Source organism: Myotis yumanensis, unplaced genomic scaffold (assembly GCF_028538775.1).
Source record: "Myotis yumanensis isolate MYYU_CA2020_CCGP unplaced genomic scaffold, mMyoYum1.0.hap1 SCAF_2, whole genome shotgun sequence".
Lineage (NCBI taxonomy): Eukaryota > Metazoa > Chordata > Mammalia > Chiroptera > Vespertilionidae > Myotis > Myotis yumanensis.
In genome coordinates, this window is record NW_027223753.1 from 172,189,942 (window position 1) to 172,217,419 (window position 27,478).

General features: G+C 42.9%; 2 protein-coding genes and 5 non-coding genes across 9 annotated transcripts; 1 reads left to right on the forward strand and 6 right to left on the reverse strand.

Moving 5' to 3' along the window:
* The first annotated feature begins 936 nt into the window (after positions 1 to 936).
* Positions 937 to 21,360, forward strand: RFC4 (replication factor C subunit 4). The gene is made up of 11 exons (XM_070406608.1): positions 937 to 1,187; positions 2,608 to 2,750; positions 4,575 to 4,653; positions 11,574 to 11,653; positions 15,934 to 16,053; positions 17,983 to 18,126; positions 18,314 to 18,434; positions 19,109 to 19,234; positions 20,458 to 20,538; positions 20,613 to 20,729; positions 20,811 to 21,360. Exons 2-11 carry the CDS (start codon positions 2,620 to 2,622, stop codon positions 20,904 to 20,906), a joined length of 1,095 nt encoding a protein of 364 aa, XP_070262709.1. The 5' UTR covers positions 937 to 1,187; positions 2,608 to 2,619; the 3' UTR covers positions 20,907 to 21,360.
* Positions 20,954 to 27,147, reverse strand: EIF4A2 (eukaryotic translation initiation factor 4A2). 3 transcript variants are annotated; one of them, XR_011470320.1, is made up of 12 exons: positions 27,045 to 27,147; positions 26,199 to 26,244; positions 25,980 to 26,112; positions 25,559 to 25,698; positions 24,669 to 24,837; positions 24,472 to 24,581; positions 24,087 to 24,230; positions 23,640 to 23,777; positions 23,308 to 23,397; positions 23,007 to 23,086; positions 22,461 to 22,567; positions 21,655 to 21,745 (listed from the first exon to the last, which is right to left on the reverse strand). XR_011470320.1 is itself a non-coding variant. In XM_070406607.1 (11 exons), the coding sequence occupies exons 1-11, from the start codon at positions 27,071 to 27,073 to the stop codon at positions 21,601 to 21,603; spliced, it is 1,224 nt and encodes a 407-aa protein (XP_070262708.1). In that variant the 5' UTR covers positions 27,074 to 27,146; the 3' UTR covers positions 20,954 to 21,600. The 3 variants fall into 3 exon arrangements, 1 of the variants encoding a protein (XP_070262708.1); XR_011470319.1 differs by having other exon boundaries at positions 21,656 to 21,745; positions 22,457 to 22,567; XM_070406607.1 differs by lacking the exon at positions 22,461 to 22,567 and having other exon boundaries at positions 20,954 to 21,745; positions 27,045 to 27,146.
* Positions 23,142 to 23,278, reverse strand: LOC139004675 (small nucleolar RNA SNORA4). The gene has a single exon (XR_011470524.1). It is a non-coding gene; the product is annotated as a small nucleolar RNA SNORA4 (small nucleolar RNA).
* LOC139004635 (small nucleolar RNA SNORA63) lies at positions 23,460 to 23,591 on the reverse strand. Its single transcript, XR_011470490.1, has one exon. It is a non-coding gene; the product is annotated as a small nucleolar RNA SNORA63 (small nucleolar RNA).
* On the reverse strand, positions 23,863 to 24,040 carry LOC139004777 (small nucleolar RNA SNORA81). Its single transcript, XR_011470590.1, has one exon. It is a non-coding gene; the product is annotated as a small nucleolar RNA SNORA81 (small nucleolar RNA).
* On the reverse strand, positions 24,300 to 24,425 carry LOC139004636 (small nucleolar RNA SNORA63). The gene has a single exon (XR_011470491.1). It is a non-coding gene; the product is annotated as a small nucleolar RNA SNORA63 (small nucleolar RNA).
* On the reverse strand, positions 25,800 to 25,868 carry LOC139004782 (small nucleolar RNA SNORD2). Its single transcript, XR_011470595.1, has one exon. It is a non-coding gene; the product is annotated as a small nucleolar RNA SNORD2 (small nucleolar RNA).
* Positions 27,148 to 27,478: the final 331 nt, after the last annotated feature.

The following is a 27,478-nucleotide window of genomic DNA, read 5'->3' on the forward strand; positions in this document are numbered from 1 at the left end:
CTGCCTTTGGACCAAAGTGTCCTGGGTTCGATTCCAATCAAGGGCATGAACCTTGGTTGCAGGCTCCTCCCCGCTGGGCCCTGTGAGGACCTTTCTCTTGCCTTTCCCCCTCTCTCTTCCACTCTCTCTAAAAATCAATGGGAAAATATCCTTGCTTGAGGATTTTAAAAAGTAAAATCAGTAAAAACATAATTTTTTAAAAACAGGGGGTAAGGAAAGGCATTTTCTTCAAACGTTTCTGCCCTTAAAACACAATCGGTTTACTCTGCGATGACGAAGCCAAAGGGAGGCCAAAGGGGGTTCTAGGGAGCCTCAGGGCACCCTCTTGTGGCAAAAGACCGACTCCCCCTCCCCAGTCGCCGCCCTCGGGGAGAAGCAGGTTGAAAGCGGAATTCCCCTCGGAAATGCCAGCGAGACGCTGCCTTGGCATTAAGTTCACAGTGACGTTCAGGTCATGCAGGTTCGAACCCCGAAAACGGAGGTACAGGCCATGCAGGTTCGAACCCCGAAAACGGAGTGGGCCTCTTGAGACCTTGGGCGGGTCGCGGGATTCCCGAGGCCCGCACCCCGTCCCCAACCGCCTGGGTAGGCGAGCAGCGGCCGACGCCACCCCCATTCCTCCCCTCCCCCTCCCCCTTCCCCACCCCTCTCCCCTTCCCCCACCCCCACCCCCGGCGCGCAGAGCAGGCGGGTTCCCGCGCCAGGTCTCCTCCGGTCGGTCGCGGTCGGAGGCCCCAGGCCCCAGTGGGACGAGTGCGCGGGGACAGGGTGTGTTATATTTCCACCTCTTCAGTCACTCGGTGCCAATCCACGCATCCCTAAAAGCCTGTGCGTCTCCTCAGGAGGAAACGGCTCCTTTAACCTGGGGCGTGAGCGCGGCGGACCGGAAGTGACGGGTGCACCCGCGAATTCCCGCCCTGCCCTGCGCCCGCCCCTCCGTGGCGGGAACTGAGGCGGTTGTGGAGACGGTGGCAGATCAGTCGCCGTGTCTGGCCGCTCGGTGCTCCCTGAGCCTCATATTTTCAGGTTGGGGAACGGAGCTAGGACTGCGACACCGCCTCGTCCCTTCACCGTCCGGGAACCCCGGGAACCCCAGGAACGAGCCGGCAGCATCCTCGCTCCGGGGTCGGGCAGCTGGAAGGCCCAGGCGGTGCCCGGGAACGCGCGCGGAGAGCGGGGGATCACAGGTGACCAGCTGGAGAGCCGGCGAAGGCCGCCTTCTCCCCGCTCCACTCCCGCGCCCGCCATGCCCCTGGGCTGGCGCGCACGGAGCTGGACCGCGCTGCGGCCTGGCTACCTCCTACCCCTTCGGCACATGGAGGCACAGAACAGCATCTTTCCGAGTCCTGCTCTGGGATGTATTGCTGTAGAACAGCCCGTGGCGGGGATGGAGGAATTCCACACATTGCAAACCTTAGCTGTTCACAGATATTAGCGTTGTATTTTGTTTGAGGACATACCCGCATGCCAAGCACAGAGCTACGTGTTTGCACAGTTCTTTAACTCAGTTATGGAATAGGCCTTAGCTCCTTGTACAAGAGGGGTGCCTGTGTCTCAAATCTGAATGCAGTCATCAAATATTTTGGAGCATCAGTCATGTACCAGTCAGTGCACTAGGCCTTGGGGACACAGCAGTGAAAAATACAGAATGGCCACTAACGCTGGGAATTTTCAGGCCAGCTAAGGATGCCTTTCTTTCCCTAAAAACCATACTTATGTTTACTTGATTGTTAATAGTGGTTATCTCCTGGGTGAGATTTTGCATGCATTTTTTAAACTCTGGTTTTTCTGCAATGTTTTCATTTCTTCAAATGAGCAAAAACAGCTATTTCCATTTTAACAACAGACTCCGGGATGGTAGGACTCCCCCCAGGAAAAAAAAAGCCGCTGAGTCCTAGCTGGTTTGACTCAGTGGATAGAGCGTCGGCCTGAAGGGTCCTGGGTTCGATTCCAGTCAAGGGCACATGCCCTGGTTGCGGGCTGGATCCCCAGTGGAGGCGGGGGGCGGGGGCATGCAGGAGGCAGCCATCAATGATTTTGTCATCATTGATGTATCTCGCTCCCTCTTCCTTCCTCTCTGAAATCAACGTTTAAAAAAAAAAAAAAAGAAGCCTCTGAAGCCTGTAATTGGTGCTGCCAGTACAACAGCCTCTTGAGTGGAGCTCTAGCTTCTGCCTTCCTCACCCCTCCAAGTGGAGGTTCTCGTTTGTGGTCCCAGCACTCCTAATTGCTGAGCCCATTCCAGAGTCTGAACTGGAACTAGGCCCATGATCGAAAGGGAAGAGGCTATGGAGGTCCATGTAGAGTTGGGCCATTAATGACATCATCTTTATCAAAAAGTTTGGAACTCGGATTTTTCTGACATAAGACTTATCTTTATTCTGTCACCTCCTCACTGTAAATATATTCTGATTTCCCTAAACACTGTGACCTCTTTTATGTCCCTGCAGCCTTCAGCACAATGCAGTCAGAGGGTGCTAGGTTGGTGTTCTTTATTAAATAAGTAATTATTGAATATCTTTGCACAAGGTTAAGTGCACTTTCAAGTGGTACTTCTTCATAATGGTTTCAAAAGAGCTTGTCTTTTTCTGTCTTGCACCTCGTCAGGGTGAAGTAACCATGCAGGCATTTTTAAAAGGCACATCCATCAGTACTAAACCACCGTTGACCAAGGATCGAGGAGTAGCTGCTACTGCTGGAAGCAGTGGAGAGAACAAGAAAGCCAAACCTGTTCCATGGGTGGAAAAATAGTAAGAACTCTTGTGTTTTTGTTGAAATTGTTAATAATTACATTTCTAATTCCTTTTTTTTTTTCCTAATAGGGGATGATTTGCTTGGTTTAGATGTTGTCCTTAAAAATCACCCAAGGATGTAAGTCGTAGAACCTTGGTACTGAAAGGTACCTTAGAATGATCTAATTTAATTCCCTTATTTATGAACTAAGTAAGGTCTTCTGTATAACTCGGGTCTATGGTTTTAGGGACCGGGATACATACAGCATTGAAGAAAACATAATTTTTTTTATAAGCCAGCTTTTGATCAGGAGTTCTACTTAAGTTCAAGTAATCTATTCCCCTTTCATTACTAATAGGTGGAAATTGTTGAGTTTTTTTTTTTACACGTTTTTGGCAAAAACAACACTTGAAGTCACACTTAAATTTCAATCAGCTAAGTATTAGTATGACAAATAGTAGTTGTAACTCCGGGTGTAGCCTCAATTACCAAGGGTTTGCAGATTGCTTATAGACCCTAAAGGCCCTCATGTTTTGTTTGGCACCGACAATTCTTTTAAAAACGGCAAGTTTCACATAAAAATCTAGATACTTTTAAATTAAAAAAATATATTATTCAAGGGGAGAAAAAAATCTAGATTTTCAGCTCCTCAGGAGATTAGGCAGCCTCTAGATGCAAATTCTCACCTAACAGCAGTTAGATGGACTTGGATACTGCTTCTCATTTTGGAAAGGTCATGTGTTCCTCAATTCACCATAGTCCCTATTTTCTCTTGCCTTATACTCTGCTTTCTTCACTCTTGTTGTCTACCTGGCCTCTGCAAGTATTTGAATAAAAAACTGGTTTATAACATACACTGGTTTTTCTAAAAAACATTATCTAACATGAAATTCCTGCCTGGCACTGATCCAAGTACTTAGAAAAATATGACTCAGAGAGTTTCAGAATAGTAAATTAAGCACAAAGCCTAATCTTAGGGTTGGAAGTATATCTGTTCGAGCTTCTCTTAAAATCACTAGTTAATGATTTAAGAAGAAAATTATGTTATACTTCATATTGATTAAACTTATTTTCTTAGCTCTAAGTGAAGTGAAAAAATATGCATTATTGTGCGGTTAAGTAATGGAAAAAATTGATATTAACCAATTAACAGTGTAATAACTATATGTAACTGTATTAACCAAAATAGTTGCTTATCATGAAGTTACTAAATAGTTCTCTCTTTTCACCTGAAGTGCATGATCTTGTCAAAATATAATACTTTTGGCCCGGGCTCAGTTGACTGGAGCATTATCCCGAGCGCCAAAAGGTTATAGGTTTGATTCCTATTCAGGGCACATACCTAGGTTGAGGGTTCAGTCTCTGGTTGGAGTGCACATAGGAGGCAACCAATGTTTCTCTCTCACATTGATGTTTCCCTCTCTTTCCTCTTCTCCCCCCTCTCTCTCCCTCCATTCCTATCTCTAGAAAAATCAATAAAAAAATATATCCTTGGGTAAGGATAAATATATATATATATATATATATATATATATATCATATTACTTTCTAGGCAAGTGTTCACTTTAAATTTTTAAGCACTTGGCATTTGTAGTGTAATAAAATCCTTTTAATTTTGGTAAGCATAACATGCAAATTATGTGTCTGAAAAGTGAAAAATTACTTCACTCCTTTAGTATGTATTTGTTTAAGGCACAAATGGCGTTTCCACCTACTTCCAATTATGAAAGTTTCTCATTACCAATATGAGATTTATCATCAGTATTTTAGCAAAAAGAACACTTGGAAACTTCTCTGTGGCTACTATAATATACAAAATAACCTTTGTTGTTTTTTTACAGTCGTCCAAAATGTGTGGATGAAGTTGCTTTCCAGGAAGAAGTGGTTGCAGTACTGAAAAAGTCTTTAGAAGGAGCTGATGTGAGTAGCAGATGATGTCTAATGTCATTGGGAGATTCACCCTCTTCCTTTATAACCTCCAACCCCTTTAAATACTATGATATGTATACAGCGGGCCCTTGATGACTGTTTGTACAATAGGTGATTAGTTCAACAAGTATTTGTTGAGCATCTCCAATTCTATCCTATGGCATTGTTATATAGTACTCAAGTATAGACCATTGAGCAAGACAGACTGGATCTCTTTGCTCATGAACTTTTGTTTTGGTAGGGAACAACAGAGTAAACATAGAAGCCAAATAAGTAAGAGAATTCTAGGTAACGATATGTGCTGTAAAGAAGAGTCAAGAGTTTCTTTGAAAGTATAATTTCTCTGGTAGTTACAAAATTGTCACAGGGCAATTTTGTACAGCATAGGGAATATAGTCAATAATTTTGTATGGTGCCAGATGAGTACTAAATTTATGGGGGAGGGATCACTTCTTAAATTATATAAATGTCTAACCATGATGCTGTACATTTGAAACTAATATAAAATAATATTGAACATTAACTGTAACTGAAAAAGAAAAAGTATAATTTTTCACCTAATTTTAGGATTTGGTTTGAACTACCATACAAAAAAATTGAGCATTTAATTCTGCTTACAGCGTTGTGAATCCTACTATGATGAGTAGGATAAGATGTCCTTGAGTGACTTGTATTTTAGATCAGCGGTCGCCAACCGGTGGTCTGCAGACCACTGGTGGTCCGTGAGGTCTGAAAGGTTGGTTACCACTGCTTTAGATTATTCAGAGACAAACTAAACCCATATAAAGAATTAGCAGTTTAGGGATATACGTAATACTTTCAGCAATAAAGATTTAATTTTTAAAAATTTAGCAGTTTAAGATTGCATATGATAAAGTGCTTTAAGAACTCAGGGGGAAAAACCAAGATGGCGGCATAGGTAAACACCGGAGATTGCTGCTTCGCACAACCACTTAAAAAATACGACTAAAAGACGGAACAGACATCATCCAGAACCACAGGAAGTCTGGCTGAGTGGAAGTTCTACAACTAGAAGGGAAGAGAAAAGCATACTGAGACTCAGAGGAGGTGCGGTGCGGAAGTAAAATACAAAGGTGCGGAGGTGCATGCGGAAAGGGCTGGTGGCTGAGGACAAGATTGTCTTTTTCAATCGGGAGGGAGTCTCAAGCTCTGAGCTCCAGTTCCAGGTGAGTCTCTGGGGACCCAGACTCATACGGGAGAAACGGGACTGTCTGGCATCAGTCGGAACTCGAGGGCAGCTTTCTCTCGGAGGCACTCACAGCAATTGCCGGGGCCTATGAGCACAGGACTGAGAGCAGCCATACTGCTCGCTCCTCCCGCCCTGTTGATCTCCTGGGACCCTGCCCCGCCCAAGCCCTGCACGGAGGCTTTTGCATATGAAAGGCCTGGCCCTTTGTAATCTGAAAATTACTTAACAAACTGCAGCTGGCCCAAGGCCCCAGGGCAACTTGCATTGCTTTACAGCTGGCTTCTGCTGGGTAGCCTCAGGCAGAGGCTAGATTAGCACCTCCTTAGATCCAAGAGCCAATGTACCCAGTGGTCAGAGTGGGACCATCCAATTACAACTCCTCAGATCCATAAGGGACACACTCAGGGGGCAGACTCAGGGAGCACCAAAGCCCCACTGAAGCAAGTCTTGCCCCATAAGGGTGTCTTCAGCACAGTTCTCCCACCGTAGACACAGCTGATTCTCACAGCCAATTGGCCTGGAGGTCAATTCCTCCCAGTGTTACCTACAACAATCAAGGCTTCACTACAACAAGACTGCACAAAGCTCACAAGGGGGTGCACCAAGAGTGTCTACCTCAGGTAATTGGAGAGGCTGAGCCACTGGGCCCTATAGGACACTTAGCACAGAAAGCCACTCTATTGACCCAGCGAAGCATAAAAAATACCGAGACAAAGAAACAGGACACAAATGACAGAAATGGAGGAAAGCAAACTACTTGATACAGAGTTCAAAACTACACTTTTAAGGTTTTTCAAGAATTTTCTAGAAACCGCCGATAAACTTAATGAGACCCTCAAGAAATCTAGTGAGACCCTCGAGGTTGTGATAAAGGACCAACTAGAAATTAAGCATACACTGACTGAAATAAAGAATATTATACAGACACCCAACAGCAGACCAGAGGAGCGCAAGAATCAAGTCAAAGATTTGAAATACGAAGAAGCAAAAAACACCCAACCGGAAAAGCAAAATGAAAAAAGAATCCGAAAATACAAAGATAGTGTAAGGAACCTCTGGGACAGCCTCAAGCGTACCAACATCCAAATTATAGGGGTGCCAGAAGATGAGAGAGAGCAAGATATTGAAAACCTATTTGAAGAAATAATGACAGAAAACTTCCCCTACCTGGTGAAAGAAATAGACTTACAGGTCCAGGAAGCACAGAGAACCCCAAACAAAAGGAATCCAAAGAGGACCACACCAAGACACATCATAATTAAAATGCCAAGAGCAAAAGACAAAGAGAGAATCTTAAAAGCAGCAAGAGAAACTCAGTTACCTACAAGGGAGTACCCATACGACTGTCAGCTGATTTCTCAACAGAAATTTTGCAGGCCAGAAGGGAGTGGCAAGAAATATTCAAGGTGATGAATACCAAGAACCTACAACCAATATTACTTTATCCAGCAAAGCTATCATTCATATTTGAAGGTCAGATAAAGAGCTTCACAGATAAGGAAAAGCTAAAGGGGTTCATCACCACTATACAAGTATTATATGAAATGCTGAAAGGTATCCTTTAAGAAGAGGAAGAAGAAGAAAAAGGTAAAGATACAAATTATGAACAACAAATACACATCCATCAACAAGTGAATCTAAAAATCAAGTGAATAAATAATCTGATGATCAGAATAAACTGGTGATTATAATAGAATCAGGGGCATAGAAAGGGAGTGGACTGACTATTCTTGTGGGGGGGAAAGGGGTGTGGGGGATGCGGGAAGAGACTGGACAAAAATCGTACACCTATGAATGAGGACAGTGGTGGGAGGTCAAGGGCGGAGAGTGGGGTGAGAACCAGGTAGAGGGGAGCTATGGTGGGAAAAAAGAGGAACAACTGTAATATTCTGAACAATAAAGATTTAATTTAAAAAAAAAAACTCAGTGAAGGATGAGAAAAAGTTTCAGATGAAAGTGGTATTTGGTTTTTGCTTTATTCCCAAGATTGGTTTCCTTCCTCGTAACCTGGCTGCTTTGAAGTAGAGATTCTTTTGGTTTTTGCTGCCATTGTTTTCTTCCTGGAATTACAGTACAACTGCATATTTTGAAAGAAGTTATATTTATAAAACTATTCAAAATATTTTTCTTGCCATAACCAGTGTTGCTCAGAGATTAGAGCAGCAGCCAGCACACCGAAGAGTCATGGATTTGGTTCTTGGTCAAGGGCAGGTACTTGGGTTACAGGTTTGATTCTGGCCCTGGTCAGGGTGCAGCGTGTGGGAGGCAAGTGATTAATGTCTCTCTCACATCAATGTTTCTCTCTCTCTGTTTCCCCTCACCCCCCTCCCACCTTTGTCCCTTCCACTCTCTCTAAAAATCAATGGAAAAAATATCCTTGGGTGAGGTAGGAGAAGTGGTGAGCAGATCATGGATGTCCTTAAAGATTATGGTAAACCAGTTGATTTGTTTGTCTGCTTCTGTTTTCCTACATGCGAGTATGAAGCCAGTGAATAGTTTTAAGTAACAAGCAGAGTAACATTGGTTTGGGTGAAGAATGGATGGGAAAGGGTGGAGATTGGGGGTTAGGCAAGAGTAGAAGCAAATAAACTACTGCCCAGTTTCTTATGTGCAATTATTTCCCTACATGAAAGGACATACTGAAGAATGTACAGTTTTGTAAGAGAGCTCATTAGAAATTTTTACATTTATTAATCTGTACCACAGATCAATTGCCTGCTTTATAAGGAGCCAAGCTAGCTATACTTAAGGTATAAAAGAAGATAACCAGTTATTTAACCTTATCCTTCTTTCTCTAGTGAATTCTCCCTGATATATGCAGGCATCCTACAGAGTACATGATCATGATGTGGAGTACTGCCTGGCATTTAATAGATGCTTAGTTCTTTTAATGTTTCTGTTTTTGCAATCTCAGCTCATTCAAAGCCCTAATATGTTTTTTCACTCCTTTTTCCTCAGTATTGGCCAAATCCAATTACTCCTTCATTCTATTTCCACTTTGAAATAACTGACATCTTTATCAAGTATAAAATATTGCCCAATGCTGAGCAAAGGGGTGGGACAGGGACCTGGCAAAAGCCTGGGGTTCTGAAATAAAAGGTTTCTAATTTATGCTTTGAAAATTCCACCTAAGTAAATTAGGAATAGAACAATCATAAATATGATTCAATTTAAGGTATTAGAAAAACATATTGGGGAAGAAGTCATCTATCTTCTATATATCTACACTAATAAAAGAGAAACATGGTAATTAGCGTACGACCGCTACCCTTTTCATTGGCTAATCAGTGAGTATATGCAAATTAACTGTCAGCCAAGATGGCGGCCGGCAGCCATTCACTGAAGCGAACATGAGGCTTGCTTGCTGCAGTGACTGCAGACTCCAACGTTCCCCACCTGACTTGCCGGCCTCTGAGCTACAACTCTAAGCAACTATGTACTATGTTGCAAATAAGAAGATAAACAAAACCCCAGAAACCGGCATTGATTCAGCCAGGCTTTAGCAACATTGTATCGATGTTTTCAGCAGTGAGGCCTCAGAGCTAAAGCTGGCCAAGAATAAAAAAAAAGAAAAGAAAACAAGGAGCAGTTGGAAGCTTCAGGCACTCGCTTCCGGAAAACAGCCCTCAGCCACTCACCCAGACTGGCCAGGCACCCCAGTGGGGACCCCCACTCTGATCCAGGACACCCTTCAGGGCAAACTAGCTGGCTCCCACCCATGCACCAGGCCTCTATCCTATATAGTAAAAGGGTAATATGCCTCCCAGCACCGGGATCAGCAAAGCAGCGAGGCTCCCGGCACCGGGATCGGCGGAGCAGTGAGGCTCCCGGCACCAGGATCAGCGTGACAGGGGGCAGCGCCCAAACCCCCTGATCACCCTGCGGCTCTGTGTGTTACAGGGGGCGGGGCCACAACCTCCCTATCTGCCCTGCTCTGTGCCTGATAGGGGGGAGCTCCCCAATCCCCTGATTGCCCTGCGGCTCTGTGTTTGACAGGGTGCAGCGCACCAACCCCCTGATTGGCCCTGCTCTGTGTGTGACAGGGTGCGGTGCCCCAACCCCCCCCCCCCCCCCACGGGCCCTGCTGTGTGTGTGACAGGGTAGAGCCATAACCTCTCCATCGGCCCTGCCCCGAGTGTGACAGTGGCGGTGCCCCAACCCCCTTATCGGCCCTGCTCTGTGGGTGATAGAGGGTGGCGCCCCAACCCCCCTCCACGGGCCTTGCTCTGTGTGTGACAGGGTAGAGCCATAACCTCCCCATTGGCCCTGCCCTGAGTGTGACAGGGGGCAGCGCCCCAACCCCCTGATCCACCCTGCTCTGTGTGTGACAGGGGGCAGTGCCCCAACTCCCCTATCGGCCCTACTCTGTGAGTGACAGCTGGGAGCTCCTTAAACCCCTGATCAGCCCTGCTCTGTGCATGACAGGGTACGGAGCCCCAACACCACTGATGGGCCCTGCTCTGTGCGTGACGGGGGCAGCGCTCCAATCCCCTGATCAGCCCTGCTCTGTGCATGACAGGGGGTGGCGCCGCAACCTCCCCATCGACCCTGCCTTGAGTGTGACAGGGGCCGGTGCCCCAACTCCCCAATCGGCCCTACCCTGAGCATGACTGAGGGTGGCACCGCAACCTCCCGATCCGCCCTGCTCTGTGCATGACGGGGCGGCACCCCAACTCCCCAATCGGCCCTGTTCTGAGCCTGACCAGGGGCTGCACCTAGGGATTGGGCCTGCCCTCTGCCACCCGGAAGCAGGCCTAAGCCAGCAGGTCATTATCTCCCGAGGGGTCCCAGACTGCGAGAGGGCACAGGCCGGCTGGGGGACCCCCCTCCCCCAGTGCACAAATTTTTGTGCACCGGGCCTCTAGTTCTAGTATATGTATAAAAGACTAATATGCTAAGTGTGCCTCCTACCTTCCAACTGGTCGCTATGATGCGCACTGACCACCAGGGGGGCAGTTCTCAGGTGACACACCCCAAAACCAGAGAAGAGGGAGCCCAATTCCTCCAGGGGCAAGCGATTCCACCTTAGGCCATAGATTATGTTGTTGCTGGGACACTGTTGGTCCTGAATCTGGTTTACTGCACACTTGCCACTTGCATTTGCGTTCCACACACTGTACATCTGCAACTTTACAGAGTGCCCTCTCGCACTACGGGGCCCCTCGGGATGTCAGAGAGTTGGTTTCGGCCCGATCCCCGCATGCCAGGCTGAGGGACCCCACCTGCTGGAGGGACTTCACTCACTCCACAGACACTGGGGAGAGACCGTGGGAAGTTGGCTCCAGGGCGTGTTGGCCTCTCTCCCAGTCCCGCCCTGCCAGCCACCTTCTAATTAATTTCCTTTCAACGTGCATGAATCCATGCACTGGGTCACTAGTAGTATATGGAAAAGCAGGATTTAGAACAGAATACTATGATACCAGTTATATTAAGAAACCTGTTTATTAAGATACTATAGACCCAATACACAAAATTCATGCAAGGGGCTCGGCCCTCCCAGCCACAGCTGGCCCTCGCAGCCCCAGCTTCGTCTGGAATGTCCGGACGGTCCTTCGGCTGTTCAGTCTAATTAGCATATTAGCTCTTTATTATATAGGATATGTACCCTCTCTATTGGGGAAATTACTTCAGTGTTCCAGACATTTTCCGTCTTCCTTTATTTGTGCCAGAGTACAATTTAAAAATAATTTAATTTCTACAGCTCCCCAATCTCCTGTTTTATGGGCCACCTGGAACTGGAAAAACATCCACTATTTTGGCAGCAGCGAGGGAACTCTTTGGGTAAGTTGAAATATCTTTTTTTTTTTTTAGACTTGACACTGAAAATCTCTGGTACTGCTTTTCTTTCTCTAAAAATTTGCATTGGTTTTTCTGTGAAATTGTTGGGTTTGTTTTCATTTCTGAATTTTTTATTAATCCAGTGGGTTGATTTCCAGTTCCCCTGCTCCAATAAATTTGCTTGCCTACATCTTTTGTGACCTTCATTCTGAACCTTATTCAGTGTTTGAATATATTACACACAGGGAGCCCCATGAGATAGATAGATAGATAGATAGATAGATAGATAGATAGATAGATAGATAGATATTTTAATCCTTATCTGAGAATATGATTTCATTGATTTTTAGAGAGAGGAAGGGGGGGAGAGAGAGAGAGAGAGATGACAGAAACATAGATCACTTGCCTCCCGTATGCTCTCTGATGAGGTATCAAACTTGCAACCTAGGTATTGAACCCACAGCCTTTTAATGAATGGGATGGTCCTCTAACCAACTGAGATACCCAGCAAGGGCATGATTTTATATATATACATATATATAAATATATTTTTTAATATATTTATATATATATATATATGTATATATATATATTTTATTTCAGAGAGGAAGGGAGAGGGAGAGAAACATCAATGATGAGAGAGAATCATCGATCAGCTGTCTCCTGCACGCCCCCCACTGGGGATCGAGCCCGCAACCTGGGCATGTGCCCTTGATCAGAATCGAACCCAGAACCCTTCAGTCTGCAGTCCAATGCTCCATCCACTGAGCCAACTGGCAAGGGCTTATCACTATTTATTATGATTTTGGGCCCAGAAAACCCAGCCTGTCGCATCACATCAATAATTTCTTTTCTTTTTTTTAAATTAAATCTTTATTGTTCAGATTATTACATTTGTTCCTCTTTTTCCCCCCATAACTCCCCTCCTCCCAGTTCCCACCCCACCCTCCGCCCTCACTCCCCACCCACTGTCCTCATCCATAGGTGCATGATTATTGTCCAGTCTCTTCCCGCATCCCCCATTCCCCTTTCCCCCCCAAGAATAGTCTGTCCATTCCCTTTCTATGTCCCTGATTCTGTTATAATCACCAGTTTATTCTGATCATCAGATTATTTATTCACTTGATTTTTAGATTCACTTGTTGATGGATGTGTATTTGATGTTCATAATTTGTATCTTTACCTTTTTCTTCTTCTTCCTCTTCTTAAAGGATACCTTTCAGCATTTCATATAATACTGGTTTGGTGGTGATGAACTCCTTTAGCTTTTCCTTATCTGTGAAGCTCTTTATCTGACCTTCAATTCTGAATGATAGCTTTGCTGGGTAAAGTAATCTTGGTTGTAGGTTCTTGGCATTCATCACTTTGAATATTTCTTGCCACTCCCTTCTGGCCTGCAAAGTTTCTGTTGAGAAATCAGCTGACAGTCGTATGGGTACTCCCTTATAGGTAACTGAGTTCTCTTGCTGCTTTTAAGATTCTCTCTTTGTCTTTTGCTCTTGGCATTTTAATTATGATGTGTCTTGGTGTGGTCCTCTTTGGATTCCGTTTGTTTGGGGTTCTCTGTGCTTCCTGGACCTGTAAGTCTATTTCTTTCACCAGGTAGGGGAAGTTTTCTGTCATTATTTCTTCAAATAGGTTTTCAATATCTTGCTCTCTCTCATCTTCTGGCACCCCTATAATTCGGATGTTGGTACGCTTGAGGCTGTCCCAGAGGCTCCTTACACTATCTTTGTATTTTCGGATTCTTTTTTCATTTTGCTTTTCCGGTTGGGTGTTTTTTGCTTCTTCGCATTTCAAATCTTTGACTTGATTCTTGCGCTCCTCTGGTCTGCTGTTGGGTGTCTGTATAATATTCTTTATTTCAGTCAGTGTATGCTTAATTTCTAGTTGGTCCTTTATCACAACCTCGAGGGTCTCACTAGATTTCTTGTAGATCTCATTAAGTTTATCGGCGGTTTCTAGAAAATTATTGAAAGACCTTAAAAGTGTGGTTTTGAGCTCCAATTCTGACATCTGTGTCCTGTTTCTTTGTCTCTGCCTTTTTTATGCTTTCTTGGTGCACCCCCTAGTGGTCTTTGTGCGCAGTCTTGTTGTAGTTAAGCCTTGATTGTTGTAGGTAATTGCTACTTGACCTCCAGGCCAACTGGCTGTGCGAATCAGCTGTGTCTGCAGTGGGAGAACTACTGTCCTTTAAGGAGGTGCTAATCTAGCCTTTGCCTGAGGCTATCCGGCAAATGCCTCTGTGCTGGGCTTGGGCGGGGTGGGTCCCCGGGTATCAACAGGGCAGGCGGAGCAAGCAGTTATGGCTGCTCTCGGTCCCGTCCCCAGGGTCTCTGCCTCTCAGAGTCCCAGCAACCGCTGCAAACCTCAAAGAGAAAGCTGCCTTCGAGTTCCGACCTAAGCCAGACAGTCCCGCTTCTCCCGTTTGAGTCTGGGTCCCTAGAGACTCACCCGGAGTTGGAGCTCAGAGTCTGAGGCTCCCTCCCGATTGAAACAGACAACCTTGCCCTCAGCCGCCAGCCCGCTCCGCATGCACTCCGCACCTTAGTATTTCACCTCTGCACTGTGCCTCCTCTGAGTCTCGGTATGCTTTCCTCTTTCCTCCTAATTGTAGAACTTCCACTCAGCCAGCCTTCCTGTGGTTCTGGATGATGTCCGTTCCGTCTTTTAGTTGTATTTTTGAACCGGCGTTAACCTATGCCGCCATCTTAAAATACCACATCGATAATTTCATCACACTCTTAATTATTGCGTTAACATGTTTCGTATGATCAAATCTGTTGTGTCTGATGCTACTGAGCACACCTCCTCTTGAGTTCCTTCTTGCACTGGCTTTCCTAGGCCCTGCCTCTGGAGTGGCTGGACCAGATTCTTACCCTCAGGCATCCTGAGTGTAAGCAGAGTGTGTGGTCGCATATACAGTATGATTCTAGGTATAGCAGAAAATCTCTGTGAGCCACCTTCCTAGAGTCCTCTTCTTAGATTCTGTCTTGGCTTAGCCAACCATTGTTTAGGAGCCCTCTACCTAGAAAGATATTAGCCTGGGTCTGATACCCATGCAACATGCTCCAATATAGCAAAGATATCTTTTTGGAAAAATACTTAGGAAAAATAAAACAAATTTAAATTTAGTTTTTTTATTAAAAGTATGTATAAATAAGTAGAAAAATTACTAGAAGGAACCTTTCAAAATAGTGCTTTGGGTGTGCCAGTTGTTTTAATTATCTTTTGATTTCTCAGATTTCCCTACAGTGAACTACTTTTAATAATTTTCTTAAAAACTCACTTTAAGCCCTAGCCGGTTTGGCTCATTGGATAGTGTCAGCCTGCAGACTGAAGGGTCCTGGGTTCGATTCCAGTGAAGGGCACGTGCCCAGGTTGGGGGCTTGGTCCCCAGTAGGGGGCATGCAGGAGGCAGCCCATCCATGGTTCTCACTCATTATTGATGTTTCTATCTCCCCCTTCCTCTCTGATAGCAATACAAATATAATAAATAAATAAACTCACTTTAACCGCTTGAGTCTCAAGCAGCGCAATCGCGCTGCTTGGTATTTCTCGACATAAAATAAAACAAGCGCTATCACACTGTTTGGGTCTTTTTGTACTCATTTAGAGAAAGCGCGGTTGTGCTGTTTGGGATTCTTCGACAGTGTTTTTTCAATACCCCCTGGGACTCAAACGAATCGTATGTTTTCTCGACATTAAATCTCAGCAGCGCGATCATGCTGCTTGGGACTCAAATGGTTAAAATAACCATTCATGTTTTAATCTAGTAATTTTATGTATAGCAAGCTACCCTATGGAAATAATTCAAAATGTATTGTATTGCAGCATTATTTAAAATTGCAATATACTTAAAACTAAACGTCTAACAATAGAAGGATGCTAAATAAGTAAATGGTGGTACAATTGTAGGATGAAATGTCATATAGCTATTAAAATGGCATTTTGGGAGCTTCACAGCTATAAAAATAGTATTTTGATTGGTTGCAAGATGGCAAGATGATTATGATACAATACAAAGTGGAAAATTGATTTAAAATTTTATATATTATGTGATATTGTTTACCTATATTTTTTAAAAAGCATGGAACAAAGCCAAAATGTTAACTGCATGTCTCTGCAAAAGAGATAATACAGAAACAATTGTGTACCTTCTATCCATATTGTTTAGTAGGTGGATTTTAAACTACTGCAAGATGTGCAAATGTTAAAATGTGGTTAAACCTCAGTTACTTACATTCTCTATGACATTTCATATTTGCTTCATTTTTACATAGGCATGAACTTTTTCGATTAAGAGTTCTTGAGTTAAATGCATCTGATGAACGTGGAATACAAGTAGTTAGAGAGAAAGTGAAGAATTTTGCTCAATTAACTGTATCAGGAAGTCGTTCAGAGTAAGTTTCTCTTCTCCATACCATGTCATTGTATTGTTTAAAATACATATTTCTGCCAAATTTACAACTTTTTTCATATTGGATCATATTTTTATCTACATTATTTAAAGCCAGAAATAAACTTTCCATTATAATTAATTTTGTTTAGCTGTCAAGGGTTTTTCACTGATATTTTGTCTAAGGAGTATTTATTAATTCAAATGTGATAGTTGGGTGGTGCACACATAACAAAAATCCTGCTTTTGCTATTGTGTTATTTTTAAAAAGTCAACTATCTTAAGCTTCAGTGTATATTTTATAGTAGGGTGACCGTATAAGTTCTTGTCCAAACTGGGATGCTTTTAGAATGAAAAAGGTGGTATCTATAATAATAAAAGCGTAATATGCTAATTAGACCAGAGGTCCTTCCAGACGTCCTTCGGTCCTTCTGGATGAAGCTGGGGCTGCGAGGGAAGCCCGGGTCCTGGGTACCTGCCAGAAGCTGGAGGGAAGTCCAGGTCCCGGGTGCCTGCTGGCAGCTGGAGGGAAGCCGGTGCAGGCAGTTGGGGGAAGGAAGGCCTACTCTTGCATGAATTTCGTACATTGGGCCTCTAGTTAAATAGGACTGCCCTAAATTAAACAGGGTTGTTTAGCCAACTACTTATACTCCTCAGGTGGCAAAGTTTCAAGATTAAATTTTTGGTTCCTGGCATATATTTAAATTTATATCAGAGCACACATTAAGAATTTATAGGAAGTGAATGACTAATTTTTTATATCCACCTTGAATTGACAATGCATATAAATCATATCTGATAAGGCACTTATATCAAGAATATATGAAGAACTCTTACAACTCAACAATAAAAAGACAACCTAATTTTAAAATGGGCAAGGTATGTGAATCAACAGTACTTCAAAGAAGATACACAAATGACTAATAACACATGAAAACATCATCCACATCATTATCCATTAGAGAAATGCCATTCAAAACCATGATGAGATGCCACTTTACACTCACTAGGATGGCTATAATAAAAAATACAGAACATAATAAGTATTGGCAAGGATGTGGAGAAATTGGAACCCTTATACATTGCTGGTTGTAAAGTAAAAAGATTCAGCCACTTTGAAAAGTTTGGCTAAAAGTTAAACATAGTTTTGCCACATGACCCAGTAATTCTACTCCTATGTATGTACCCACAAGAAATGAAAACATGTCTATTCAAAACATGTACACAAATGTTCATAACAGCATTATTTATAATGGTCAAAACATGAAAATGACCCAAACACCCATCAACAAATGAATGGACAAATAAAATGCAGTATATCCATTTGCCATATTATTTAAAAGGAATGAAGTAATAGCACTGCAGTAGGGATGAACCTTGAAAATATGCTAAGTGAAAGAAGTCAATCATAAAAGACAACATGTTAGGTTGACATCCTATGATTCCATTCATATGAAACTAGAGGCCCTGTGCATGGATTCGAGCACTGGTGGGGTCCCTTGGCCTGGCCTGTGGGGATAGGGCTGAAACTGGCCCTCTGACATCCCCTGAGGGCTCCTGGATTGTGAGAGCATGGTTCTCCGGTGAGGCATCCGGGAATCGGTCTCCCTCCTCTCTGTTTCCAGGTGCATCATTCAAGAACTGCTGCTGCCAAGTCACCGCAGCTTGGCAGCTCATATGTTGAGCGTCTGCCCCCTGGTGATCATTACTGGTCAGACAGTCACTTAGGCTTTTATATATAGAGATGTCCAGAATAGGCAATTTTGGAGACAGAAAGTAGAGATCATGATTGCCTGTGGCTGAGAGAGTTGGGAGAGAAGAGGAGTAATTCCTCTTGGGCATGAGACTTTTCTTTGGGAGGATGAGTATGTTATAAAATTAGATTGTAATGATGATAGGTGAATTATTACTCCTATGTGTTTCTCTGAATCAGTGGGAAGCCATGTCCTCCTTTTAAGATTGTGATTCTGGATGAAGCAGATTCTATGACCTCAGCTGCTCAGGCAGCGTTAAGACGTACCATGGAGAAAGAATCTAAAACCACACGATTCTGTCTCATCTGTAATTATGTCAGTCGGTATGTATATTGCCTTAAAGATAGATGCTAGGCAACCTTATTTTGCTAACCCTCAGTTAAGGAGAGGAAAAAAAATCAATGTTTCAAGCCTACATTAATATCTCCTTCATCAAACCTTGATAAAAATGAGTTCTTTGGGGGAAATCCTTCTTTTAGACACTGACTTGTTTTGTCCAATATTTTACAGAATAATTGAACCTCTGACCTCCAGATGTTCTAAATTCCGCTTCAAACCTCTGTCAGATAAAATTCAACAGCAGCGATTACTAGACATTGCTGATAAAGAACATGTCAAAATAAGCAATGAGGTAAGTACTAATTATTAGTTCTTGTACTTACTAATTACGTTGATGAATGCATATGAAGAGGCCCTGAAAGGAGTCATGTGTGTTGCTTCAATTTCTGATGCCAATTCTTCAGGCAAAATTAAGCTAAATGAACAATTGGAATGTCTAGGAATTACAGATTTAGTCTTTCTGTTACTATTAGCAATTTATTATATATTAGTATTTTAGAGACCCAAAACTGGGGCAGATTTCATACATTTAATGCAAATTCTGCAGCAACAAATCTCTATAATGACAAGATTTTAATCTCCTAGCTAATAACTCCACTTCAAAAACTTATTTGGTATGAAATTCTGGTACAGTGATAGAATATATAGGCCTTTTATTCATTATAACAGAATTCAACCATAATTTGAATTTTCTTTATGTAATCAAAAAGGTATGATGAGAAGTATTGAACATCTCTGCAATTTTCAAAGGCAAGAGATCTCTATCCTTCCATTGGACTGAAGCTGTCTCTATGAATTCTGCCACTATAGGACTAATAATATTCCCTCAAAAATTGAAATAAATTTCATTTCTCCCTAGTAACTCTTGGCTAAAATATAGTGCTTTTCACTTTATTAAGATCAAAAAACTTTAACTGGTCATCATAGGTAAAAAACACACAAAAACACTTTTTTTTTTCTTTTCAGGGACTGTCTTGTCTTGTTCAAGTATCAGAAGGAGACTTAAGAAAAGCCATTACATTTCTTCAAAGTGCTACTAGATTAACAGGTGGGAAGGAGGTCACAGATAAAGTGATCACAGACATTGCTGGGGTAAGAACATTAGTTATTCTGAAATTCTTTTAGGCCGCTTTTAGAAAATTTTCACCTAACAAGTATATATAGAATGCTTTGTTATGTGCTTTAGTCCACTCAGGGTGCTGTAACTAAATACCAGACTGGCTTACAAACTACAGAAATTCATTTAATAGCTCTGGAGTCTGGGAAGTCCAAGGTCAAGGTGCCCAGATTCCGTGTGGTGAGGACCCACTTTCTAGTTCTTGGACTCCTAATTCATAGATGGCTTGCATCTTCCTATGGCAGAAGGGAGCTCCCTGGGCCCTTTTATGACACTAATCCCATTCATGATGGCTTCACCCTCATGACCCCATCACCTCCCAAAGGCCTACCTCCAAATATTTTAGGGATTTTTTTTTTCAACATAAATTGGAGAGGGGGTTACATTTAGTCTATAGCATGTGCCAAGTACTGCACTAGGAACAGTACTAAGTGAATAACCTGGGAGAATCAGAATGCTGCAGGGATCTTGTTTAAACTAGTACAGATGTCCCATACCTCCAACATCCATCCCCCCTCTGATGTCTTTTCTTATAAATGTAGTCCATTCTGACAAAGGGTCATATAATAAAGGCACATGCATTTTCAACTTTAAGAGATATCTTTTGTTAAAGAAAATAGAGGGCCACACCGGTCTTTGAAGACTCCTTTCAGGCTTTATTGCATTTTCATACCATAATTAAACAGCATTAGTCCCTTTTTTCTGGGTACGAGGGATTATTTAAACCAATCTCTCTAGAGGCATCTTTCCTTGGAGAAAAGGCACTTCCCTTAAAATGACTTTAACCACTGCTTTGAGGAATGACAGCCACTAGGATATCAGCCACTGTTAAAACCAGAAAGCCCAAACTTGAGAATATTTTCAAGGATTTCAAATGTATCACCCTTATTGCATTGTAGTGACTGGACTAATATATTGGCATAGCCACCTGGAGAGCATATTTAAATTTCAGGTCCAGTACTTTTTTCTGGATCACCTGTCAGCTCAGAATTGAGTATAAGGCTTGGAGAAGACCCTTTTCCAGTTCCTTGCCTTTTCAACTCTGGATTGACTTGTCAGGATAGCAGCTGTCAGCTTTATGTCATTTGTTAGGAAATGTCCTTTTACACAGTGAAGCAACCAAGCACGAACAGAAGGGAGTGGGCACAGGCTTGGCAGTTATGTCCAAACTGCCTTCCCCCCAAAATTATCTTTTTAGGTAATACCAGTTGAGACAGTTGATGGAATATTTGCTGCATGTCAGAGTGGCTCTTTTGACAAGCTAGAGGCTGTGGTAAAGGTAAAAGTTTAAGTTACTTTACTAACTTTGGGGAAGAGAAAATTAAATGTTGACACCATGTAATTTTGTTACAGGACTTAATAGATGAAGGTCATGCAGCAACTCAGCTTGTAAATCAACTTCATGATGTAGTTGTAGAAAATGATGCTCTTTCTGATAAACAAAAGTCCATTATTACAGAAAAACTTGCTGTAAGTAGGCACCTTTGCACATCTCAGCAAGACTTCTACCTAAAAGGGAGAATTATCTAACCTTTTTTCTTTTTCTTGTAGGATGTTGACAAGTGTTTAGCAGATGGTGCTGATGAACATCTGCAATTGATTAGCCTCTGTGCCACTGTGATGCAACAGTTAACCCAGAATTGTTAAAACCATATTCAATTCATACTGTTTTACAATAAAATAATGAAAGCACCTTTAAAGTGAATATACAATTTATTTAACATTCAAACTTCATTAAGACATGTGCAATATGGCAATTTTACTGGGGGGTTAACCCTACCTAGGATATGATTGCTTGCTGGGGCTTAGCAACAGGGTCCAGTTCACACTTAGCACTAATTAAATACTTTATTGAATAAATACAATACCAAACAAAATGCATTCAAATGCTTCCTAAAAAAAAAAAAAAAAATCAATTTTAAAGGCCTTCTAGTCAGGCTAATGACAAACACAATAAAGGCAGATAAGCTAGTTTAACATAATTGGCTGATTTTATACAGCACTTATATCTTTTAGTCCACAAGTATATTATTAAATGATAGAGAACATCTAATACAACCATTTCTACATAACTAGGAAATAAATTTCTAAGAAAAAAAGATTTTACAGACCCCATCTTTTGTACCCAACCCCAACAGTCTAACTCTAGAGGATAAAGCCAATGACTCTCCTCACAAGAGCTCACGACTAAAGTCGCTTTGCTATCAAAATCTGTATTTCTGATCCGTTATGAGCATTGAGACAAGATTCAAATATTCCCAAAGAAAGAAGCACAATGCACGTTGTGATCGCCTAGTCAGCAACAGCGAGCACGGCATTCAAAACTATCTCATCCCGGGAATTAAATAAGGTCAGCCACATTCATTGGCATTTCCTCCACTGTAGTATTGTAGAAAGTCTCAATGTCACGAAGAATCCTCTTGTCTTCTTCAGTAACAAAGTTTATAGCCACACCTTTCCTCCCAAATCGACCCCCTCTGCCAATTCTGTATAAGAAAAGAAAACAGCAATTAGAATGTTACTTCTAACAATGCATGAGTTACTGAACATGATGATCCACTTGTTAACCATCAGCTGCTGTTTACTTATCAAGGTTATAGTTCGTGCTTCTAATTGGAGCACTATCTGCTAATCAATATCTAGAGGGAAAAAAATCTTCCTTTGCAGTTAGTGCCAAAAGGATTCAAAGCTTGTCTGGCTGCAAAATGAGATTTTATCAGATGCCTTGAGCATTGTTATTTTTAAAGCAGATGACAGTATTGTGTTTGGGGTAGTGAAATTAAAAAAGCCCATACCAAAGTGGGCCAGCCAAGAGCAGAAGTCAGCCTGGGACAGATATAAACACACCGGGATGAAGCAAAAAAGAACAGTTATATAATCCATATCGGCGCACTTCTGGAACTGTAAACTGTAAACACAAATGCTGCACGGTTAACTATTGTCTAAGCTTACAACTTTTTCCAGTGGGAAAACAAGTATTTGGTATGGTAACCCAAACTCATCACTGCTTTTTGCTCAGTTTCACACGTTATAACTCAAATTACTCAAACGTGTTTACCTCCAAAGCAACTTTCTACCTTCCTGATAGAAACCAGACAATATAAAACCACCTAATAGGCTAATATACAAAAATGCCTTGGCTGGAGCAACTTAAAATATAAAATAATCATTGACAAAAGAAAAACAAATATAAATACCGACTCGCTCTTTATTCAAACAGTGTGCTGTTTCGCTTATGATTCCACGTCCTAAATTACGTCAACGCCGTTTCTGAGTGCCATCTCGTCATCAACTGCTGCTATCGACTCCTGTTTTTAAAAAGTCTTTTTTTACATCATATAACAAAGTACAATTCAATTTATTTAGGGATAAAGCCACTATAAACCAGGGACCGCTCAAATTGCTACCAGACAACACCAAGAAAATCCCAACTATAATCACCAAGAAAGCACAAGGACACACAAGAGCATCACAAAAAATAAAGCTCAAAAATAATCTAAGACCAACAGATCTAAACTAAAACAATCTAATCCATAGGTATGAAAGTCCACAATTTGGGCAATGTTTGCAATTGTTTTCCCACTGCATGACCAATGTTCCCAAGTACAATTTTTAATTTCATCTTACCAATTTGACACTGTCTACTGAATCAGTTCCCTGACTTGAAGTTACCTTTCAGATAAATCAGTAGAAAATACATGAGCTCATTTTACAAATACAGTAACAATCAAGGTGCCATCTACTCACCTGTGAATATAGTTTTCACGATTGGTAGGTAGATCATAGTTTATAACCAATGACACTTGTTGCACATCAATCCCACGAGCCTGAAATACAATGGTATGGTATTAAAATTCTAGTTGATAAACTAGAGACTTAAGTAATGTAGGCCACAAAATAGTAATGGGCTATATGTTTAGTGATATAGTCCACTGTGGAGTGTGGTCTTTATTCTCCCAAAGAGCCTAAGTTGGTAAAGGTTATTAAAAAACCTTCACCCAAAATAAAACTTTTGGTAGATCAAAACGAGCAGCTAAGATTTACTTACCAACAAGTCAGTAGTGATCAGAACACGGCTTGACCCTGATCGGAATTCCCTCATGATAACATCTCTTTCCTTCTGGTCCATGTCACCATGCTGCAAATTAACAAACCTTCATTCAAGAATCACCAGTCAGTCAATTATTTATTTTAACAATTATGTATGAGACCAAGCGTCCCTGGCTGCTACAGGAGTCTAGCAGACAGGTATAGTTAAGAAACAACTTTATTTTGAGCAGGGGGAACGACAACACAGCACTTAACAGCTATATTGTAGTCTGAATCCTGCTTTAATAAGAGAAGACATTGTAATTACCACTATTAGAGAACACCTCTTACCAGAGCAGAAACTGTGAAGTCCCTGGCATGCATTTTCTCAGTGAGCCAGTCCACTTTGCGCCTTGTATTGAGAAAAATAACGGCCTGTGTAATCGTCAGTGTCTCATATAAATCACAAAGTGTGTCCAACTTCCATTCCTACAATATTTCAAAGAAAAAGTTAAGTCATTAAAATTTTGTTTCCAACTTACAATGAAAAATTCGCTGTTAGGCTGATCAGAAGACATGTTGCACCAAATTTTAAGACAAAGGACACTGGACATTAAGAAAGAGGTCCACCCCAGTCTTTATCATCTAGTGCAGTTACTTTTCTTCTTGTGTGTACTCTGCTAGCATTATTACAAAAACCAAGATGTGATCCTAGTTTCTGCAATTTTAGCACAGTGCTTATACAAGAAGGTCAAAAATCTGGCTACATTTTTATGTTTAGTTAATTAGACAAGTTACCTCTCTTTCAACATTAATATAAAACTGTTTGATTCCTTCAAGGGTCAATTCTTCCTTTTTCACCAGAATTCGAATTGGATCTCTCATAAATTTTTTGGTCACCTCCAACACATCAGTTGGCATAGTGGCAGAAAGCAACACAACCTTAAAAAAATAACAAAATGATGCTATCACATAAGTTGTTAGCTGAACTTTTACAATACTCAAAAAACCATGTTTGAGGCCAAGCGTCTCTGCCTAGCTATGGAATTGTGCTAGACAGAGATAGTATGCATCAATTGCTTTAAGCAGGGGGAACGACAATAAAACACTTCAGTTGTATTGTAACAGTTCCTGCATTAAAAACCTGCCCTCCAGCTATTGGAGGGCGTGAAATAAAGCTCACCTGAATACTTGTATTTAGTTTTTGGAAAATCTCATAGATTTGATCCTTAAATCCCCGGCTCAACATTTCATCTGCTTCATCCAAAACAAACATTTTGATCCATTTTGGAGCTGTTAAAAAGAAAATCATACTATCATCCCTAAATTCTCAAGTTATTATAGTAAAAAAGTTTATGCTCAATTGACAGCAACACTTACAAAGATATCTTCTGTTTAGCATATCAAACACTCTCCCTGGTGTACCAACAACAATATGTGGTGCTTCCGCCTGCAGTTTTTGCATTTCATTGCGAACATTGGTTCCACCAATGCAGGCATGACAAGTTGCTCCCATATAGTCTCCAAGTGCCAGAATGACCTTTTGGATCTAAAAGGCAAAAGCCTTAATTATCCAACAGAATTACAGATTGTGACTAAACTTCCAAAGCATAATGGCAAATATGTGGTCTACACACAGCTTTTATGCATGCACAGCACTTAACTACTAAGCTCAAAATGAAGACTGATCTAACTGCTTGGAGGTATAATTCCCTTGAAATGTCTTGTGCCTTGTCAAACTTGGGATCCTATTGTCCCAGGTACCTGCTGGATGAAGAACTAAAAACATGTCCTTTATTCTCCATTGTGTAGGGAGCCATAAATAGTGGGCCACGCTCTGCAATTACAGCTACAACAAATCATTGCTACATTAATTTTCCCCAAAGGGCAGTGACATTGACCTCAATAAAGCCTACAGTTTTATTAGCAATGTGTACTTCAAAGCCTTTATTAGCAGTGAGTCTTGAAAACATATCATGCAAAAAGATGCATCACAAACTAGTAACATGTCACTGCAGTTTTCATGTTGCACAACTGCATTCAAACTTAAAATTGAGACCAGATCTAGTCCACCCTGAAAAGAAAACTTTAGTTTCTCCATCTGTTATATAACCCTGCAAACCATACTTGCACAAAAACTCCCTGCATGCATAGACAGTTAAAAGGAGGTTTCTGATAAGACCAATTTATACCGTTTTGAATTCTTCAGTTGTGAAACCTGAAACCTATGCAACACGCAAGCAGTTTTTTTTTAACTACACTATCAATACCTGTTGTGCCAGTTCTCTGGTGGGGGCCAATACTAGTGCTTGGGTCTCCTTGAACTCAATCTCCAACTGTTGCAGGATGGAAATAGCAAATGTGGCTGTCTTGCCAGTACCTGACTGAGCTTGAGCAATCACATCATACCCTAAAAAAAGTAGGATACATATTTACCGATCCCACATCAAACCGTCACTTCTAGTTTACACTATGTATTCCATTTGGAACATGAAATATGCCCAAATAATCAAGTGATCAGCAATGAGCATTCTCTTCATTTCAGGTCAGTCCCGAAAGATGATTGCCATCATTTCACTTTAAGGAATACAAGTAGGTAGGTACTAGTCCCCCAGACTATTTGCCCTTTTATAACGCAGGTCTATATAAAACAATGCTTCGCTGTGATCAAGTTCCAACGAATTCTTTTACCTTTAATACAAGGAATAATAGCTCTCTGCTGAATAGCTGAAGGCTTCTCAAAACCATAAGCATAGATGCCCCGGAGAAGAGACTCCTTTAAATTCATATCGTCAAAGTTATCAACAATCTCATTCCAGTTGCTCTATAAAAAACAAACATTTAAAACGGAATAAATAGGATGACCAACCTCACTTGTCCACGGCTTCAAAATCCACACCCATTTCTTACCTCGATGACACCATCGGGTTCCATTCCCTCTGGGCCGCCATGTTCTCTGCGGACAGAAAGATCGAAGTTAGAGAACACCTTTCCAAGCGCCCCATCCGCACCTCAGGGAGGGGGCAGCCCTTCACCCCCGCTCCCGTCCGGTCACCCTCCCCTCCGCGTGGTCACTTCCTACTGTGAGAGCAAAGGAAGCTGGTGGGGCAGGACACACCATCTATCCCCCGAGCGCCCGCCGGCCGGTTGGCAGGCACAGCTGAGCTATGACGGCCGAAAAAGCTCCGGGCAGCCGGCCCTTCCCCCCAGCCCCGCGCTCCGGTCTCGGCGGCGGGCCGTCTCGCGAGAGCTCCACACGCCGAGCTCCGCCCCTTACAATGCGCAAGCCGGTGATTGACGCGGGCAAAGGCCTGGCCGGGGCTAAGCCAACGGTTCGCTGAGCCCCGTGGCCGGCCGGGTCCCAGCACCTCCAGGTCGTGGCCAGTGGGTGCCGAGGCCTCCCTCTCCCACCTCCCTCCGCCCGCGGCGGTGGCCGCACATAAAGCTTCAGGCCGGTTACACCGCACGGGACGCGGCCTGCGCCCCGGCCTTCACCAAACGTCAGCTCCGTGCGGCACGGGCGGCGCCAGAAACCCTAAGGGTCTTCGGGAAAAGCCGCCACACCACTCCATCTCCGTACCCTTGTCTCCCTGCAGTCCGTGGCCCTGCCCATCATGGAAGCTTCTCGAAGGACATAGGGGCGCCGTTCCCCGGGCAAACACCTATGAACCCGAGTTCCCCGCCTCCACGCCAGCCGCTACACCCCCCATGGCGCCGCATGACCTTCACCGGCGGGCACCGCGGGCAGCGCCGTACCTGTTATAGTCCGCGGAGCCACCAGACATGTTCCGAAGAGCCGCTCAGCGCCCGACTGAAAAGACAGCGGGGCCGCGCCACCCGTTTTTTATAGGCTCGCGACCGGAACCCGTTTTCTGCGGAGGAATTTTCCCGTCGCTCTTCGGTGAGCCACAAAATTGTGACCCTGGAAGCCTTACCTCCGAAAATATCCGAGGCGGGTCTGTGGGGAAACCCAGGTTGGGTGTTTCAGGATACTGCAGGGTCGCTGGAAATCGCGGGACGCCGAGGGAAGGTCGGGACTCTTTGCTCGGAGGCGGAAGAATATTGCAGCAAGCGGTGCTCGACCCGCGTTCCCCTCCCACCCTGCACCTACGGGGTTTCCGCGTCCCTGAAGCGGAGGCGCCGGGCCGGACCAGGAGGCGGAAGCCGGAGGCGCGTCGGGTGCAGGTGGC

Bases quoted from the DNA above. Each gene is read 5' to 3' on its own strand.
- RFC4 (XM_070406608.1), top strand. From the start codon at position 2,620: ATGCAGGCATTTTTAAAAGGCACATCCATCAGTACTAAACCACCGTTG. The intron at 19,235-20,457 runs GTAAGAACATTA...TTATCTTTTTAG, and splicing joins TGATCACAGACATTGCTGGG to GTAATACCAGTTGAGACAGT. The intron at 20,730-20,810 runs GTAAGTAGGCAC...TTTTTCTTGTAG, and splicing joins TTATTACAGAAAAACTTGCT to GATGTTGACAAGTGTTTAGC.
- EIF4A2 (XM_070406607.1), bottom strand. From the start codon at position 27,073: ATGTCTGGTGGCTCCGCGGACTATAACAG. The intron at 26,113-26,198 runs GTAAGAAATGGG...TGTTTTTTATAG, and splicing joins AACCCGATGGTGTCATCGAG to AGCAACTGGAATGAGATTGT. The intron at 24,582-24,668 runs GTAAGTGTTGCT...TCTTTTTAACAG, and splicing joins GCTAAACAGAAGATATCTTT to CTCCAAAATGGATCAAAATG.